Genomic DNA, 18,726 nt, shown 5'->3' with positions numbered 1-18,726 from the left:
TGACTCTTTCCATCAGATTTTGTCTACCAGACTCTCGCTCCTGACCTGGAATATACTCTTACAGCACTGCCTTTCAAAGCTAAGTATAATATCTACAAAATATAAGATCTTTTTTATAGATATTCATTAGGGCAGGTAGGTGGGTGCTATGATGTCTTCATTAAATGCCATTAATGAGCATTCATGCTGAGTTCTAATGGTGTTTTATACTGAGCAACCATATTATATACTTTATAGTGTGATATAGGTTTTATGATATTAGTTGAGTTGATTTATTGAATTTTGATTATTATTCAATATTCTCTGACTCTGCCATGCAAACGACATCATTACTATTAAAATGTGGTCATTAATTTTAAAACGAGCCATCCAAACGATGGCCTAACATCACCAAGGTATGTACTAAATTTTGGGATTGGTAATACTGACCCGGTGGCAGGAGGAAATGGGCATCCCTCCTGCTGATTTTTCAATGTTCCAAGGGGTGTGGAAGGGGGTTGTCACATTTAAAAAAAAGAAAGAAAAAAAGTCTTCCTCCCCCGAACAGCTGGATGGCAGGATGTTGCTTTGAGGCTTCCCCTGCTACTCAGCTGTTTGGGCTTTCCCTGCTGTCTCTGCGCATGTGTGAGAGTCTAAATGATCGATTGGATGGGATGGCAGACTTCCGTAAAACTCATGTGCATGGGAAGCCGTTTGAACATCGATCGCTGTTTAGAAATTGGCCAAAAAATCGGCCAACAGCAACCTGCACGGTCTTAATGACCATTTTTAGTGCATCTATCTCTGAGTCATGTAGGTGCTCAAGACCCCACAGTAGCTATTCTATCTTGTTTAGAGATGCTGATTGCTATGTTGGTGTCACCCCCATCCCCCAATTATGCTACCCTAGATCAATGCCTAGTTTGCCTAATGGTTGTCTGGCCCTGGATGAGTAGGCTGGGAAAGCCACTGCTTTTTCTTGTTTATAATTAACAAGAAATGGATTGGTTCCTTAGGATTCTACTATTTTGGCTTGGACTAGCCCTATTTGAAACAGGATACCGAATTCAATTCATTCATTCAATTTTCTATACTGTTCTCCCAGGGAAGTTCAGAACAGTTTACATGAATGAATTCAGGTATTCAAGAATTTTCCATCTGTCCCGGTGGGCTTACAATCTTCACTAAAAGTTATCAACACAAGGCGTAACACAATCTTTTCCATAACAGCCCCTCAATCTTGGAACAATCTCCCACTGTACCTAAGACAGGAAAAAAACCTAACAAAATTTAAGTCCGAACTTAAAAGTTTTCTATATATAGATGCCTTTAATGACTAATTTTTCTTTTCGCATTCATAATTCAAAAGGTCAATTGTCTTTGTCTCCCTTCCTATTGTTTTTCCCCTGAATTAAATATTTAAAATTGAATTAATGATTTTAATACTGAATGTAACCATTAAATAATTTTCCTTTTGTCTCATTATTATTTGTTGAAATACCCTTTAAATGTAATGTTATATTTGTATTTTAGATAATCGTTTGTTTAATTTAATAATTGTAAGTGTGTTGCCAAATATTTTTTATTTATCTGTACATCGCCTTGAATTTTGAATAGGCGATAAATCAAAAATACCTAATAAACTTGGAAACTTGGAATACAATCTCTATAATATAGAGTACCTGGACTTGCTGGACATTTCTTTATTCTTTGTGGCATGTGGGGCACTTGCTTGGTGAATGATTTTCTGGGATTTTTTTAAATCAGGAGATTAAGCTAATGTAGAAAAGCTTGTTATTCCATTAGCGCCCTGAAAGCTTCAGTTCCTTCCTTGTCTCTCACTGAAGAAGATGTGGAAGTTTGGTGTCATCCCACGTCTCACTTATGTGAGAAACATTTGAGCTCCTCTCATTATTATTTCCCAAGTTAAGTGGTATATTTTTAAAAAATAATCTTCTTATTTTAATGTAATGAAAACAGTATTACTGTTGCAAACGACAGCTGTATTTTGATCAGGTATTTTTGGTTCCTGGCTGTGATACTTCACAGAGCTGATAATTGGATTCTAGCTCTGTCAACACTGGGGGCCCTCTTGAGATCACTCCTCCAAATAGTGGGAAATTTTGCAAATGGTTCATGAATTCACTTCCCTCTGTGCTTCTCCAGCTTGGTCTTGGATTGTATATTTAATTACCGGTCCTGTCAAATCCAAGCTCAAGGCAAATTACATTTGGGTAGATCCCTATCCCTAAAGGTTTTGCAATCTAAGGGGCATATTTGCTAAAGGATTTCTCCTAATTTGTGTCTGCAGAAAAACTGCTTAGTAAACAGGGACTTAATGTTGTACCTGAAGCAATGGAGATTGAAGCAATTTGCCCAGGGTCACAAGGAACATTAGTAGGATAAATAGAATTTAAACCCTGGCTTCCCTGGTTCTTAGACTACTACTCTGGTCGACAGGTTACCCCTCCTCTCCCGCCCTGTTTTCTCCATCGCCTACAGCTGCTCTAGTCTTCCCCCTTTACCACAGTGCGTTTTCACTATTCGCTGGGGTTAGGTTCTTAGAATGAATACGAAAACGTGAACACTGAACCATTGATCCTATGGGAAAAAGGGGGTTAGGATCCTGTGTGACCCTGCTTAAAGTAAACGTTTGCTGCCTAACACCATAAAGTAATTTTGTATACCCTCCTTGTAAAGAATGGCTTTATAAATGTATTTTATACGCACTTTGTTTTTGTAAAAACAACTTGTGGGTGTAACAATACTCATGCACAGCTGCTACTACTACAGTGTTTTTCATTTCTATAGCGCTACTAGACAAAGCAGCGCTATATATCAAAACATAGAAGAGACCATCCCTGCCCTAAAGAGCTTACAGTCTAGTCAAGAGAGACAAACTGGACAAGAAGGTGTATCTATACACAGTGCTCAGGTAGTAAAATTACAGAGGAAATGATAAGACAGATATTGGGGCTAGAAGGCGGGTTGGAGTTTGGAATTGAAAGCATCTTCAAAGAAGTGGGCTTCGAGTCTGGATTTGAATACTGCCAGAGATGGAGCTTGATGTACCGAGTCAGGCAGTTTGTTCCAGGCATACGGTGCAGCAAAGTAGAAGGGGTGGAGTTAGCCGTAGAAGAGACGGGTACAGATAAAAGAGACTTACTGAGTGCCCAGGGGGGAGTGTGGGGAGAGATAAGATAGAAGAGATAATGAGGAGCTGCAGAATGAATACTCTTGTAAGTCATTAAGAGGAGTTTGAACTGCATGCGGAAATGGAGAGGAAACCAATGAAGTGACCTAAGGAGAGGGGTAATGTGGGCATTGTAACATTCACGGAATATGAGGTGTGCATCAGAGTTCTGAATAGATTGAAGGGGAGAGAGATGGTTTAGCGGAAGGCCAGTGAGAAGCAGGTTGCAGTAGTGTAGGAGGTGAGTGGTGATGAGGGTCTTAGCAGTGCACTCAGAAAGGAAGGGTCTGATTTTAGTCATATTGTAGAGAAAGAAACAATAAGTTTTGGCTGTCTGTGAAGACAAGGAGAGAGAGGATTCAAAGATTCAACCTCATGGGAACACACTCTGCAAGACCATGAATAACTGAAAATGCCTGTGAATAATGAAAATGGGTTACTCTGTTTTAGAACATAAGAATAGCCTTACTGGGTCAGACCAATGGTCCATTAAGCCCAATAGCTCGTCTTCACGATGGCCAATCCAGGTCACTAGAACCTGTCAAAAACCCAGATAGTAGTAAATTGCATGCTACCGATCCAGGACAAGCAGTGGTTTCCTCTATGTCTGTTTCAATAACAGATTATAGACTTTTCCTCCAGGATATTGTCCAAACCTTTCTTAAAACCAGCTATGTTAACCGCTCTTACCACAACCTTTGGCAATGCATTTCAGAGCTTAACTATTCTCAGAGTGAAAAAGTATTTCCTCCTACTGGTTTTAAAAGTATTTCCCTGTAACTTCGAGTGTCCCCTACTCTTTGTAATTTTTGATGCAGTAGAAAATGGATCCACTGGTACCCGTTCTACACCACACAGGATATTGTAGACTTAAATCATATTTCCCCCAGCCATCTCTTTTCCAAACTTAAGAGCCCTAACCTCTTTAATATTTCCTCATATGAGAGAAGTTCCACCCCCTTTATCATCGTGGTTACTCTTCTTTGACCATATAGTTCTGCTATATCTTTTTTGAGATAAGGCGACTAGAATTGAATGCAATACTCAAGGTGAGACTTTATAGCATTCTTAGTCTTGTTAACCATTCCTTTTTAATAATTCCTAGCATCTTGTTTGTTTTCTTTGGCTGCTACCGCACATTGGCATGAATAAGTGAAAATGCCCTGTTAATAGATAAAATGGATTACACTTTATTTTGTGTGAATAAGTGAATTGTGAATACGGAACATGCGGATTATGAGAACACATTGTATGTTGAATGCAGAGCTCCTTAATAGTTGTTGAGCTGTAGGTGATGAGATAGGCTAAGCCTTGCTTTCCAAGTCATTGGGGCAAAAGGTTTCTTGCTGTTGAGCTGTAGGTGGTGGGATAGCTTAATTCCTGCTTTCCAAGTCATAGGGGCAAGGGGTTTCTTGCTGTCTCAGTTTCCAGCTTCAGAGAATTCTGGAAGTGACTTTGTTTTGTAAGTGTTCAACAGCCAACAGTGCTCTGTGGTTGTCTTAGTTCTTTTTCCAACATGCTAAGGCAGAGAACAGGACTGTATCATGCAGCTCACCAGTGGTGGGGGTGATCCGCTCTGGGTGTAGACTCCAAGGGGGTGCTTCCTATGTGCATTATGCACCCACGCACGATGTCATGTTTCTCTGCCTACACTCTTGCTGGGCTGCCACTGCTACTGCTTCTCGGCTTCTCCAGGCTTGCGGCAGAAATGGGGTAAAAAAGCTATCAGGATCAGGCACAGGGGTGTGTGTATGTGTTTGTGTCTGCTTGTGTCTGCACTACCTATCCACATCTCGTGACTGTGGATCCTGTCTCTTTGACATTACTTCTACTTCCAGAGCAGAACCGGCAGCCGTAGGTAGAATACAGGACTCACATGATCATTAACATTGTTTTAGGAGCATTTGTGTGTGTGTGGGTGGGGGGGGGGGAGGGACAGAGAGAGCCCAGGAGATGCTTGCAGGAGAGGGAAAGAACAGAAAGAGCCTGGTAATGCTTGGCAGGGGGGAGTGGACATAATGAGCCAGGAGATGCTTGTATGGGAGGAATTAAAAACAGACAGAGCCAGGAGATGCTTGCTGGAATGATGAAGGGGGGGGGGGGGGTGGACAGAGAGAGCCAGGAGATGTTTGTTGGTTAAAGGAGGGAGGGCCAGGGGTAGACAGACACTTGATGGAAGGGAGAGAAAGAGGGCCATATTGGGGAGAGACCAGGAGAGGGCAGACACTGGATGGAAGGGGCAGAGAGGGCAGATACTGGATGGAAAGGAGATTGAGGGGCATATGCTGGATGGAAGGGAGAGATTGAAGAGAAGATGAGGAAAGCAGAGACCTGAGACAACCAAGGTATTTTTTTTTTTTTAATGTTTTTTTTCTTCTATTTTTAGTTTGTAGTTACTTATTCTTTACTGGGTGAGGGTATATCTGTGTTCTATATCTGTGAAAAAGACATGGTTTTCTGTTGGCATTGACTATGCAGGATTGATCTGAACTAGTAATCTGTCTGGTTTAGTTTTAAAATAGGTATATTGATGTTTTATTGCTCACTATTTCTTTTCTGACCATTCGTTTCATTTCATGGTTATTACTAAAAATTAATTTTTATATAGAGGAGGGGATGTTAAAAATGATCGGTCCCAGGTGTCAAATATGCTTGGTACACCACTGCAGCTCACAGAGGTATTCACCACAGCATCCTCTTTTCTCCATTGCAGGTAAAGTTTACTTCCTGAAGACCTACAGGAAGCTGAATTTTGCTGATGCCGCTAGAGTCTGCAATAGAAGTGGTGGGATGATGGCCAAAGTAGGCCAGCTGTATGCGGCCTGGAAGACCCAACTGCTGGACAGATGCGAAGCAGGCTGGTTGGGGGATGGAAGCGTCCGGTACCCTATAGTGAACCCCAGGGTACGATGCGGTGGCCAAGAGCCTGGAGTGCGTACTTTGGGCTTTCCAGATAAGAAGTATAAGCTCTTTGGGGTTTATTGTTACAAGGAAGATGTGGAAGCAAAGAGCAATTACCAGCAGGTCCAAGAGGCAATTAACCAGTGGAAGGCCTTTCATGTATGAGCGAACAGGCCAAAACAGGTTGATGTTAGGAAAAGACATACAGTTATGTAATAATGCTGTGGGAAGAAGCGGTAACCACTGTAACTAACCCATTTACCCACACTACTAAAGAACAATATCTTAAAATGTAGTAGTTTGCATGATGTGATCAAATGCTGAGCAACAGGAAGGAGAGATATCTACCATCGAATCCTCTGCCTCCCATACCTCATATTTGGATTGGCTTCATCAACATCAAGTAGCCTTTTCTATTTGTGGTGAAGAGCTGAAGCTTTGATAATGATCTCAATGATACTATTTGCCTTAGAGAATGGAGGTGGGACTGAAACAGAACATAGGATTGCAGAGTTCAGTAGCTTCACACACAGGGCTAGTATTAGATAGAGTTACCAGATTTCCTCTTTAAAAAAAGAGAACATGTGCCCCTGCCCTGTTTTGCCCCCAGCCCACCCTGTTCCTCCCCTGGCCACACCCCATTCCACCCTTGGCCCTGCCCCATTCTGCCCTAACCCCGCCCCCACACAAACCTTGTGTCTCTTTCCCCGAGCTCTGGCCTAAGTCTAGAGGGCAATTTTTTGATTTTCGAATATTTATTTGGTATTAATTTGGTACAAATTTGGCACTATTTAATGCTTTATAGTATGAAAGACTCAGCAATGATTGGGTGGCAAAATAGGGGAGTTTTACCTTCTGAAAAAGCCCCTCCATGTCACTGAGCTGATCTTTACATATGTATAGCATGATTTAAGCTTTATTTAGGCACTTTTTCTGGGTAGTGCTCTGATACCATAATACACAAAGTTTTTCACTGCCTGTTTCCTTTTTGAGGTATCTTTACCCAAAATCTTTTTGACTTAGTCTACATTCATCTTTGGCATTAACTTTTAATATTCAACTTTCTTCCACTTTTCTGCTTCCTCCTCAGATCTATTTACTTTTCCATGTCTTTCTCTCTCATCCATATGCACTATCTCCACCCACTCTCTGCCCTTCCCCATCATCCATGTGTGCCATCTCCTCCCTCTTTCTTCTCCCCTATTCCCACCTATCCATAAACAGCATTTCTTCCATCTCTCTTCCCTTCCCCATCCCTCCCATCCCTGTGCACCATGTCCTCCCTCTCTCTCCCCTTCCCCTTCATCCCTATGTACCATCTTCTTCTCTTTACCTCTCCTATGGTCTGACATCTATCTTCCCCTTTTCCCCTCCTATGGTCTGGGATCTTTATCCTCTCCTTCCCACAGTCTGGCATCTCTCTCCCTTCCTTCCTTTCCCTCCTCTCCCCTTTATGGTCTGGCATCTCTCTGTCTTTCCCTTCCCCTCCCCCTGTCTTAATCTGGAATCTCTTCCTCCTCCTTCCTTTCCCTGGTCTGACATCTCTCCTTCTCTTTCCCCCTCTAGTGGTCTGGCATCTTTATCTGCCCCTCCCATTCCCTCCCTTGGAGGTCTGGCATCTTTACTTCCCTTTTCTCCCCCATGCCTGCGGTCCAGCATCTCTCTTACTCTCCCCTTGCTATTCCTTCCTCCCCCTACCTCCCGGGATCCGGTTCTTGCTCATCTGGCACTGATGTAACTCTTCAGGCCATCAGCAGTGTGACTGAAATAAACATGCTACCATCGGCGACCCGGAAGCTTTCCTTCTGCTACTGCTTTCTACTTATGTGGGGACAGGAAGCTGTAGCAGAGGAGGAGCTTCCGGGTTGCTGAAGACAGCATATTTACTTCAGTCACACTGCTGATGGCCCAAAGAGTTACAGGGTGAGCAAGCACTAGATCCCGTGAAGGGGGGGGGGGGAGGGAGGAATCCAGATAGGTGCGTTGGGGGTGGGGTGGAAGGCGGACTCCAGATAGGTGTGCGAGCTGCTTAGGGGGTACTAAATGTCTAGTTTCTCCAGACAAAAGTTATAAAATTAAAATGCCGCCCGGACTCAAAAAGAGGACATGTCCGGGAAAACCCAGACATCTGGCAACCCTTGTGTTAGACATGCTGGGGCCCAGGATAGAAATTAAGGAGAGGCTCCCAATTTCTTATCTAACTGCCCCTCCTCTGATTTCCCCACTCACCAAATGCCCTCCCAGCATCTCTCCCTTCCTCCTCCCCACACTCCCAGGTCCATCACATGCCCTCCCATCCCTCCCTTCATTTAAAAATCAGCTGCTCTGGGGTCCTCCTGGGCCAGGATGTCCTTCCCTTCTCCTCACCCTGTTCTGAAGCCCCCCTCACTAGCTGCAGAACACAAGAGAATCTTTAGAGAAAGGCCAGCACACAGTCTCTTTATATTCAGTGATAGATTGCAGCTTTGAGACACGTCTTCCTCCCCCGTCTCACACCACTGCAAAATTGTTTTCTGGTGAGCAAAATGTTTAAGCATACATTTGCATCTCCCACAAGTTGTGCTTAATTGTTCCCCAAGAGAACTATATATGCTTCCTATACCTGGAAAAACTGAAACCTGCTCCCTTCAGCTCTTCCAAAAAATAGGCAAAAAGATATTAATTCCCATTTACTGCAGGGGCTAGACTTGCACCAGCCAGTCTTTTAAATGTCTGGCTTTTGCAAAGCTTCCCCTATGATATTAGATTAAAGCGTTACCTAAGACAGGTAAAAAAAAAAATAAAAAAAGAGGTATTGATGCCTCTGTATAAGACTGGTGAGATCTCATGTAGAATATTGTATACAATTCTGGAGACCGCACCTTCAAAAAGATATAAAAAGGATGGAGACAGTCCAGATGAAGGCTACTAAAATGGTCGGTTGTTTTTATCATAAGTTGTTTGGACACAGACTTAAAGATCTCATTATGTATACTTTGGAAGAAAGGCAGGAGAGGAGAGATATGATAGATGTTTAAGTGGCATAAATCTGCATGACATGAGCCTCTTTCATTTGAAAGGAAGCTCTGGAATGAGAGAGCATAAGATGAAGTTAAGAGGTGATAGGCTCAGGAGTAATCCAAGGAAATACTTTTTTACAGATGGGGTAGTAGATGTGTGCAGGGCAGGATTAATTCTAGGCACACAAATACACTGGGCCCCCCTGGCCCTGCCCCGCCCATGCCCTGCCTCCATTTGTCTGTTTTCTTATTTACTTCTTTATTTCCATTTGTATTTATTTTTTTTAATTTAAAACAAACAAAGATTAGCATACCAGTGCACAATTTTTCTTCTATGCAACCCCCAAAATCTCTGAATCCCCTTCCTTCCCTTCCCTTCCCTTCCCACCTACTTACCCAGGACTTTAACTCTGAACCCTTTCCATGCATATATAAAAGTGTTCAAATATTTGTAAAGCAGTAATACTATCCGAAATATAAGTCTATATTAATAACCAAGTTTACAATGCCTCTCAACTGCCTCACTCTACATCAACCAACTGTAACCCATATGTATGTATAAACAACCAAATCTGTAACTCCTCTAGTTCATTCCACTCCATGTATGTTACCTTGCAACGAAACAAAAAGACAAGCAGTCCACTAAAGAATCCAACATGAAACAAAAGAAGATTGGCAGAAAATAAGGAGATTCAAATCAGGTTAATTCAAGGTGCTCCCAAGAACCATGCCTGATGCATTTCGCCAAACAAGGCCAGTCAACGCTAACAAAAAACTATGTCTTTCATACAAACAGATCACAGAAAACACCTTCACCTAGTATGGAATATGTAATCACAAACTAACCTCTCCCCCCTTTTACAAAACTGTAGTATGGTTTTTAGCCATGGCCTGTGCTAAAAAAATGCTCTACAGTTTTGTAAAATAGAAATACGTAGACAAAGGTTAAATAAAACCACCAAGAAGCTGGACTCTGCATACAATGCAATACCACAGAAACAGCGATGTATGTCCCCTAAAGCAAAAAATAAAAAAATAAATATAAATTTTTTTTCTACCTTTGGCTTGTCTGGTTTCTGCTCTCCTCATCTTCTTGTCACTCTCTTCCTTTCATCTTCTGTCCTTCTGTGCCACTTCCAGAAACTGTATGCCTCCCCCTTCCATCTTTCCCTTTACTCTCATTGGTCTGGCATCCATCTTCTTCCATTCCCTCTTCCAATGGTCTGGCATCTCTCTCCTCTCTTCTTCCCTTCCCTTCCCTTTCCCACACCCCCATGGTCTAGCATTTCACTCTCTCCTTTCCCTTCCCACCACTTCCATCAGCATCAGCCCCCTTTCTTTCCCTCCAACCCAATTCCATCCAGTATCCTTCCCTTTCCCTGCACACAATTCCATCAGCATCAGCCCCCTTTCTTTCCTCCAACCCAATCCCATCCAGTATCCTTCCTTGTCCCTGCACACAATTCCACCAGCATCTGCCCCCTTTCTCTCCCTCCACCACCCTTCCATACCACCCTGCCCCCTTTCTCTTCCTCCACCAGAGTGAACAAGTGATTCACATCTACCTTTTCTACTCCACTCAGTATTTTATAGACCTCTATCATATCACCCCTGAGCTGTCTCTTCTGCAAGCTGAAGAACCCTAACCGCTTTAGCCTCTCCTCATAGAGAAGTTGTCCCAAAACGTTTATCATTTTCTGTAACCTTTTCTAATTCCGCTATATCTTTTTTTGAGATACGGTGACCAGAATTGCACACAGTATTCAAGTTGCAGTCGTACCAAAGAGTAATACAAGGACATTATAACATTTTCATCTTTGTTTTCCATTCCTTTCCTGATAATTCCTAATATTATATTTGCTTTCGTGGCTGCCACCGCATATTGAGCTGAGGTTTCACCGTATCCTCAACAATGACACCTAGATCCTTTTCCTGGGCAGTGACTCCTAACAAAGATCCCAGCATCACGTAGCTAGAGTTCAGGTTCCTCTTTCCCACATGCATCACTTTGCATTTGCCCACATTAAATGTCATCTGCCATTTTGACACCCAGTCTTCCAGTCTGACAAGGTCCTCTTGCAATTTTTCACAATCCTCTTGCAATGTAACAACTTTGTGTCATCAGCAAATTTAATTATCGCACTAGTTATTCCCATCTCTAGATCATTGATAAATATGTTAAAAAGCAGCGATCTCAGCATAGACCCCTGGTGAACCCCACTATTTACCCTTCTCCTTGAGAATATTGACCATTAAAACCTACTCTCTATTTTCTGTCTTTCAGCCAGTTCTTAATCCATAATAGGACATTACCTCCTATCCCATTGTAAGAAACTAAGGGGTCCTTTTACTAAGGCACACTAGCCGATTTAACGCGTGCTAAATGCTAACGTTTCCATTATATTCTAGGGATGCATTAGCATTTAGCACGCGCTAAATCGGCTAGCACGCCTTAGTAAAAGAGGGGGTAAGTATATTATTTTATTAACATGAATGGGGAATATAGGATGATAGGTAGTGAGACAGTGACTAACTTAAGAATGGAAGTCTAGAGGGATATTTTTTTTCTCCTCTCTTTAAAATGGCTGACAATCCTGATTGCATAATTAGGTTGCTTTTCAGTTCAGCAATGGGCTTTTGCTTGGTTGACTGATAACTGGCTATGACCATATGTTTAAGTTGGACCCAAATATGGATGATCATGCAAAATATGTAGGGGGCTGAACAGAACAAGACTAATCAGTGACATGACATGCCAAGATGTTGGGGCAAGATGACTTGGACCGGCAGAAGTTCTAGGTATTGTGTATCTGGCTGAAGAGAACAGGACTTATCAGTGACATGACATGCCAAGATGTTGGGGCAAGATGACTTGGACCGGCAGAAGTTCTAGGTATTGTGTATCTGGCCTCCTCCTTAGAGAAGTTGTGCAAAGAAAACATGTGCCCTAAGCCACAGATGCATGAATTTTTGGGACTTTCCACCTTGACACATGGTGTAAAATTTATGAATAAAAGTATTCAGAGATGAAGGTGGGGTCTGCTGGTGACTTTGGTCCCTGCTCCTGTTTTGGTCCCCTTCCTTTGCTGGGTGCAAATCAGTACTGGGAGAAAATCAGTACTTGGGGTAATTTAATTTAAAGATTTAGTTACATTTATAGAGAGAAACTAGTTTATCTGTAGGATATATTATATAAGATAAGAGTTAGTTAGCTACCTTTAAAGAGTTTACACTCTGATCAAACTGTAATTCATTTATTGGCCTCCAGTTGTACATTAACTCATTGCAGTAGTTCAATTTTGCCTTGACTTGTCAAATTAATTCTTCTAATAAACCAATTTAATTATTTAAGTTCATTTGTGGTTTTGCTGTCATGTTTGGGTTTCAGTTTCCTGACATTAGTTTTGCAATAAACTCGATCACTGGTGTAAAGCATAGCGTAAAAGGTAAAAGTTCACATTCTTACAAAGACATGATATAAATTACAAAGACAGTGATTTTATCCTTAACACCATGACTTTCTAATTTCCTCAGAAGTCTTTCATGAGTTACTTTGTCAAATGCCTTTTGAAAATCCAAATGCACAATATCAACTGGTTCACCTTTATCCATATGTTCATTCACCCCTTCAAAGAAATGCAGTAGATTGCTGAGGCAAGATTTCCCTTGGCTAAAACCATGTTGGCTTTCTCTCATTAATCCATGCTTACGTATATGCTCTGTTATTTTGTTCTTTATAATAGCCTCTACCATTTTGCCTGGCATCAATGTCTGACTCAGTAGTCTACAATTTCCCGGATCATCATTGGAATTCTTTTTAAGAATTGGCATCACGTTGACCACTCTCCAGTCTTCTGGTACTATGCTGGATTTTAAAGAAAAATGACAAATTACTAACAATAGCTTGGCAAGTTCATTTTTCAATTTTATCAGCACTTTGAGATGTATACTATTCAGTCTAGGCGATTATCTATGTTTTAGGTTTTTAATCAAAACTTGGTGCTGGTGATCTATATTTTTACGTAATTTATGAAGCTTTTCCCTACTCCTTTTTTGTTCCCTTGTCTTTTTAGATGTCTTTTTAGATGTGTCAGCTACATTAGATTTGTTATTAAATTAATGATAAAGGTTTGAACAAAATAAGAAGTGCCAGCTTCATTAAATTGGTTATTAAAATAGCGTAATGATTTTATTGAAAAATTATGTCAGTTATTAATTTTTTATATAAAAATTTTTTATTAAGTATTATTTATTGCATCATATTTGATAGTTTTTATTGTTATTAAATTAAGTAATGTTCAATTTATGTTCTTATGATATATATGCGTCTTCATGGTCCATTTATTTGGTTTTTACATGTATTTTGACTTTTTGAATTGTATTCGATATGTAGTTATTTATGCTATTTTCTATATGTTCACATATGTATCTATAGATTCCTGAGGCAGGCCTGATGTCCGAAACATGTACATGTCGAGTCATTGAGTTGGTGAAAGTGTCATTTTGATGTTGGAATAATAAAGATCTTCATATTATCAAACGAATTGGAGGATACTTTTTTTGTGCACATCAGTCTTATCTGGACAATTCCACTCTGGTTCCTGCATATTTGTGTCTGTGGTGTTGTTTTTTCCCCTGTTTTTTTCTTCACAGAATTAATTGCTCAGAATCAGCACTATCCAGCTGAATCAAATGCCAGTCCCAGGAATATCTCTAGAACTGACCTCTTTTTTGACAGGCTTAAATTTATCCACCCTTTAATTTAAGCTTCTTGGTAGGGAAACATTTCTAAACAAAGAGTACAATTTTATAACTTGGAGCCTTTAGTTACATGTAACAATGCTGCATGCTGAGTGTCAGTTCTATAATGTTATCTGTGTGCCAAGATGCCCTTATGTAAACCCATATTGGTACATGTACAGTTAAGCACGACCATTTACACCAGGTCAATGGCAGGCATAAATGATCTTGCTTCAGCTTTAATGAATTTTATTCTATAAGTTACTTGCATAAGTTGGAGACACACCCATGCCCCTCCCATCCTCTGCCCATGTGTATGCCCCTGCAGGTATGCAGTAAGGTGCTAATAGATTGGCGCATAGTGCACTGGTGTGCATATATGTAAATTAGAGCATTACTTATGCAATGCAAGATGTAACTAACTGCCTGTGCCCAGTTATAGAATTTCAAATTTATTATTGAAGCCCATTGGCTAAACCCTTCAAAAATGGACCCATTTGTATCATTACACTTTGCCTCAGCGGTTTCATAGCCTAGCACATTCAGAGCCACTCCTGTCGTCTTTTATAAGGCAGACTGGCCACACCTGATGCATCCCAGGATGCCCCACATGGGGGCAGGGTGCTGCCATTTTGTAGAAGATGGCATGGGAGGCAGGAGCAAGTGGGAATCGCTCCTGCCTTTTTTGAGATATGGGGATCTGGGGGGTCTTGGGGAGGGGTCATAGGGTGTGCGATAGCCACTAGACATCAGGGAATGTGTTATTTCTGTTGGGGATGGGGCAGGGGAAAGGAAGCGAGCTGATTCACTAGACCACCAGGGACTAATTTTTGTAAAATTCAGTTCAGGTTGGGTCAAGGGGGGGAGGGAGAGGGCTAGTCATGTTGTGGGGGCGTCATGAGTCCTGTCAGTGATGGTGGTGGGATGCCAATAATGCCAGGGGTTTGGAGGGTGCCAGAGTGAGTCAAAGGAGAGAAAGGTGGGGCTGATGCTGGCAGTGGAGGCTCTATGCCAGCTTCAGTCCTGACTGTAGGGTTTGGCTTTGAGCTCCCTCAGTAGACATCAGTGCATAGCCCTGAATTGCTGCAGGCTACCTAATAAGCTCTTTAGTATTCATTTTAATATGTTGTACGCTGTCTACCATGGGAGAAAACCTCAGTGCAAAAACCATTTTAGCATTCAGTGGTTATTAAGGATGCACTGCAGCCTGCGGTAGCTTTCTGAACTGGCCACAGGGATGGAGTCAGAGAAGAGATAATGGTTGGGAGGAGGAAAATTAACTCTCAGAAGACCGCAGTAATGCATTTTTCCTCTGGTATACCAGGTATACCACTTTCTAATCCTTCAAAGTTCAGCATGAATGGTGTGTCACTTTCACTTACAACAACAACTAAAATTTTGGGAGTAACACTAGATAATACCTTATATTTTCATACCCATATTTCTAAGGTTGTATCTTCATCATTCTTTGCTTTACAACAAATTTGTTCTGTTCGTTCATTTCTCCAATGAAGTTCTCTTCGTATATTGATTCATTCTTTAGTTCTATCTATTCTTGACTACTATAATTCAATCTTGATTGGTCTTTCAAATTATCAGTTGCATCGTTTACAGTTAGTATAAAATATTGCGGTAAGATTACTGTATGGATGCTCAAAATTCAATCATGTGACTCCACTTCGAAAAGCGGAACACAATCTTCCAATAGCTTATCGAATTCCATTTAAATATAATATCATTTTTTTTCAAGTTATGTCTTCTGGTCTGCCTTCTTTTTTATTTAGTTTTCTAGTTCATCATACTGCATTGATAACTCTTATACCACTTTTTATTAAACTGCACTAGCAGTTTTTAGCATGGGGAGCCACGCTGAATGCCCCGCACTGCTCCCGATGCTCATAGAGTTCCTATGAGTATCGGGAGCAGTGCGAGGCATTCAGCGCGGCTCCCGGCACTAAAAAGGAGGCCTTAGTTCCTCAAATCAACATCTACTGAGTGTTCCTTCTTTTAGGCCAGGGCTGCTCAAGTCCGTTCCTCGAGATCTACTGGCAGGCCAGGTTTTCAGGATATCCACAATGAATATGCATGAGAGAGATTTGCCTGCACTACCTTCTTGATATGCAAATCTCTCTCATGCATGTTCATTGTGGATTTCCTAAAAACCTGGCCTGTCAGTAGATCTTGAGGACCGGACATGGGCAGCCCTGTTTTAGGCCGTTATTTCTTGATGTACACAGAAACTCTTCAATTTCTGTTATGGCACCTAGACTTTGGAATTCTCTTCCTACTTATCTTCGTGATGAAAATTCATTCCTCACATTCAAGGCTCAATTGAAGGCATTCTATTTTTCGCAAGCATTTTGTTCATAGTTGGGTTTTTTTATATTTTAAATTTCTTTTTATTTTATTTTAAGCAAGATTTGGAATTTTCTTCCTTTATTTATAAGACTCGAACAAGATTCGCAGAAATTTAAGAGTAGCTTAAAGTGCCTTCTTTTTAAAGAAGCCTTTAACTGAAAATATAAAGTCCATTTAAAAGGTAATACTTTACGATTTCTGCCATCTCCAAAACAAGATTTCTAATAGCTCTCTTATTCGACCCCACTTCTGCCAGCAATCCTCTTCTTCCTACCCTCCTTATGTACTTCCCTTTTATGTACTTTTTCTTTAAAAATTGTATTTCCTCCCCTCTTTCCTATTGTTTCCCATGGTTTTAAAAAGCAATTACCCATGTAGGTCTGGTTAATGTATTATGTATAAGTGATTTCTCTAAAATCATATTTTTATCTTTTGTACAACGCTTTGTAATTTGGAAAAGCGTTCAATCAAATAATATGAATAAACTTGAAACCCCATTTTTTCCATTTTTCCTAATTTCTCTATACAAATTTTATTGTAATCTAACCTTATTGTTTATTCCTTTAAGTGTAACAAAGTTTGTTTTATATATTGCTTTTCCTTTCTACAATTTATATTCATTGTAAACCACTTAGATTTTAACCTTGGTTTTATATTTACGGTATATTAAATAAATTGAACTTGAACTTGAGGAAGGCTGGTTAGAAGGGAGAAGAGAGATGGAGAAGAGATGCTGGATTGCAGGAGAGAAAGAGAAGGAGGAAGAAAAGTGATGCTGGATGGCAGGGGGAAAGAAGGAAGAGTTAAAGAAAGATTGTGCAATAAGAGAAAGAGGAATTAGAGGACCTGAGTGAGGGAAAGAAATGGAAAGCTATAAGTAGGTGCAGTGGAAAAGGAGAATGAAGACTAGATAGCAAAGATGAATGAAATCTGAGTGGACAGAGATGCAGAAAAACAGAAGACAGCTGAAAGGAAAAGATCAGTATCAGAAATGGATGTAGTGGAGGCAGTGAAGAAGACAAGAGGAGAGAGAGAAAAATGACAAATGGACAGGAGACCCTGGAAAGAAAGTTAATGGAGGAAAGCAGTATCCAGTAGGACTGTACTGAATATTTTTTATTTGATTTGATTCATTCCCAAGTACATTATTTGTATTCGGCCAAATAGTGATTTAAATTTGAATATGAAAAATCAGGGGCTGTACTGTGCTAAATCCTATTGGAATAAACACTTGGGGGCAAGTTCTATAAGTGGCGTCCTGATTTTAGGCAGTGGTAGGTGTCCTATCGCTGTCTAACCAGCCAATTGGGACGCACGCTTTTAGATAAAACTTACCTGAGGCAGGCAGGCTACACTGCAGGCATCTTTGCAGGTCTAGAGAAACGTGTAGGGACACCTATGCTAGCCCACGGCTGGGTGTGGGCGTGGTTTCACCTGGAAGTGGCCTTGGGTGATTTTAAGCGGCCCTAGGCTTCTCTCTAGAGCCATGACAGAAGTCTGAAATGTAGGCTATTAAAATGCTGGGCCTTAGGTATCTGAGCCAATCAGAGCCTTAGGCCTCTTCCCAGTGCATCCCAGAACGCAAAATCCCTCTCTCCAGTTTCTGCATTAACTGCCTGAGCTGAGCCTGTGCCCTTTACAGTATTACTCAGCTGATTTTATCAAGGAATATTAAGATGGCAGAAGCTCCAGAGGTGATGCATTCTCATATATAACTCCTTTGCTGTCACCTTCCACTTTGTGCTCCTATTTTGTGGTCTAATTTAACTTTTCTTGAGCTCTGGAATGAATCCCAGAAGGCTTCTCTTTACTTAGTATTCAGATTTTTTTTCCACATCTGCTCCCCAGTGAACAAACATCATAAATATCTTAAAAGATTTTACTGCTTGTGCTTACTCTGGATGCATAGAAAGTACAGTTAGAAGGTCTCAGAGAATGGCCGAGGATTCTTTCTGGGTGATTCATGGAGAATCAGCAGCTCTCAGCCACTTTATGCAGGAGACTGTCCTGTCTCTAAAACAGTCTCTCTGGCCGAATCTCTAGCCAAAGTGAACAGCTCTCCTCCTACCCAAACAAAATTTCTAAGCCTAACCCAGCCAGCCATTAAAGGGGACACAGGATAGCACAGCAGTTCACCTTCTGCCTTTAAAAGCCTCATGAAGGGCATAGTTTAATCCCAAATCCTGCCTTATTCCATTATCAGAAGACTCTCAATTGAATTACGCTCACAATGTCCATCAGCCATTCCATTATCTGAGGTACAATGCAATCAGTTCAAAACACGAAAGCAAAAAGTTGGAAGGAAATCGTTTTAATTTGTCCCTTGAAATAACAGGATGATTTAATACCATCTACTGGGTAAGAACATGATTATTTGTAGATTGTTTTTGATTTTTTTTTCCCTCTAGGCATTTAAAGGAAGCAAGAGCCAACATCACTAGAATTGGCAGGTAAGATGGTGCCCTTATGCTTTGTTAGAGAAGGAGGGGATACATCATGGGAAGATCAAATGGATACTCCCTCCTAGAATTTCTCAGAGGGACACTCTGAGATTGC

At 41.0% G+C, this 18,726-nt stretch overlaps 1 protein-coding gene across 2 annotated transcripts in view; it reads left to right on the top strand.

Moving 5' to 3' along the window:
- Nucleotides 1–7,318, top strand: part of HAPLN4 (hyaluronan and proteoglycan link protein 4) — a 56,651-nt gene extending 49,333 nt beyond the window's left edge. For both annotated transcript variants that reach the window (XM_033953961.1, XM_033953962.1), the window contains one exon: nucleotides 5,886–7,318. In XM_033953961.1, coding sequence (XP_033809852.1) covers nucleotides 5,886–6,238 — 353 coding nt within the window. In that variant the 3' untranslated portion in view covers nucleotides 6,239–7,318. The remainder of the gene's footprint in view (nucleotides 1–5,885) is intronic.
- The last annotated feature ends 11,408 nt before the right edge of the window (nucleotides 7,319–18,726 follow it).

Source organism: Geotrypetes seraphini, chromosome 8 (assembly GCF_902459505.1).
Source record: "Geotrypetes seraphini chromosome 8, aGeoSer1.1, whole genome shotgun sequence".
NCBI lineage: Eukaryota > Metazoa > Chordata > Amphibia > Gymnophiona > Dermophiidae > Geotrypetes > Geotrypetes seraphini.
This window is presented reverse-complemented; position numbering and strand designations above follow the sequence as displayed.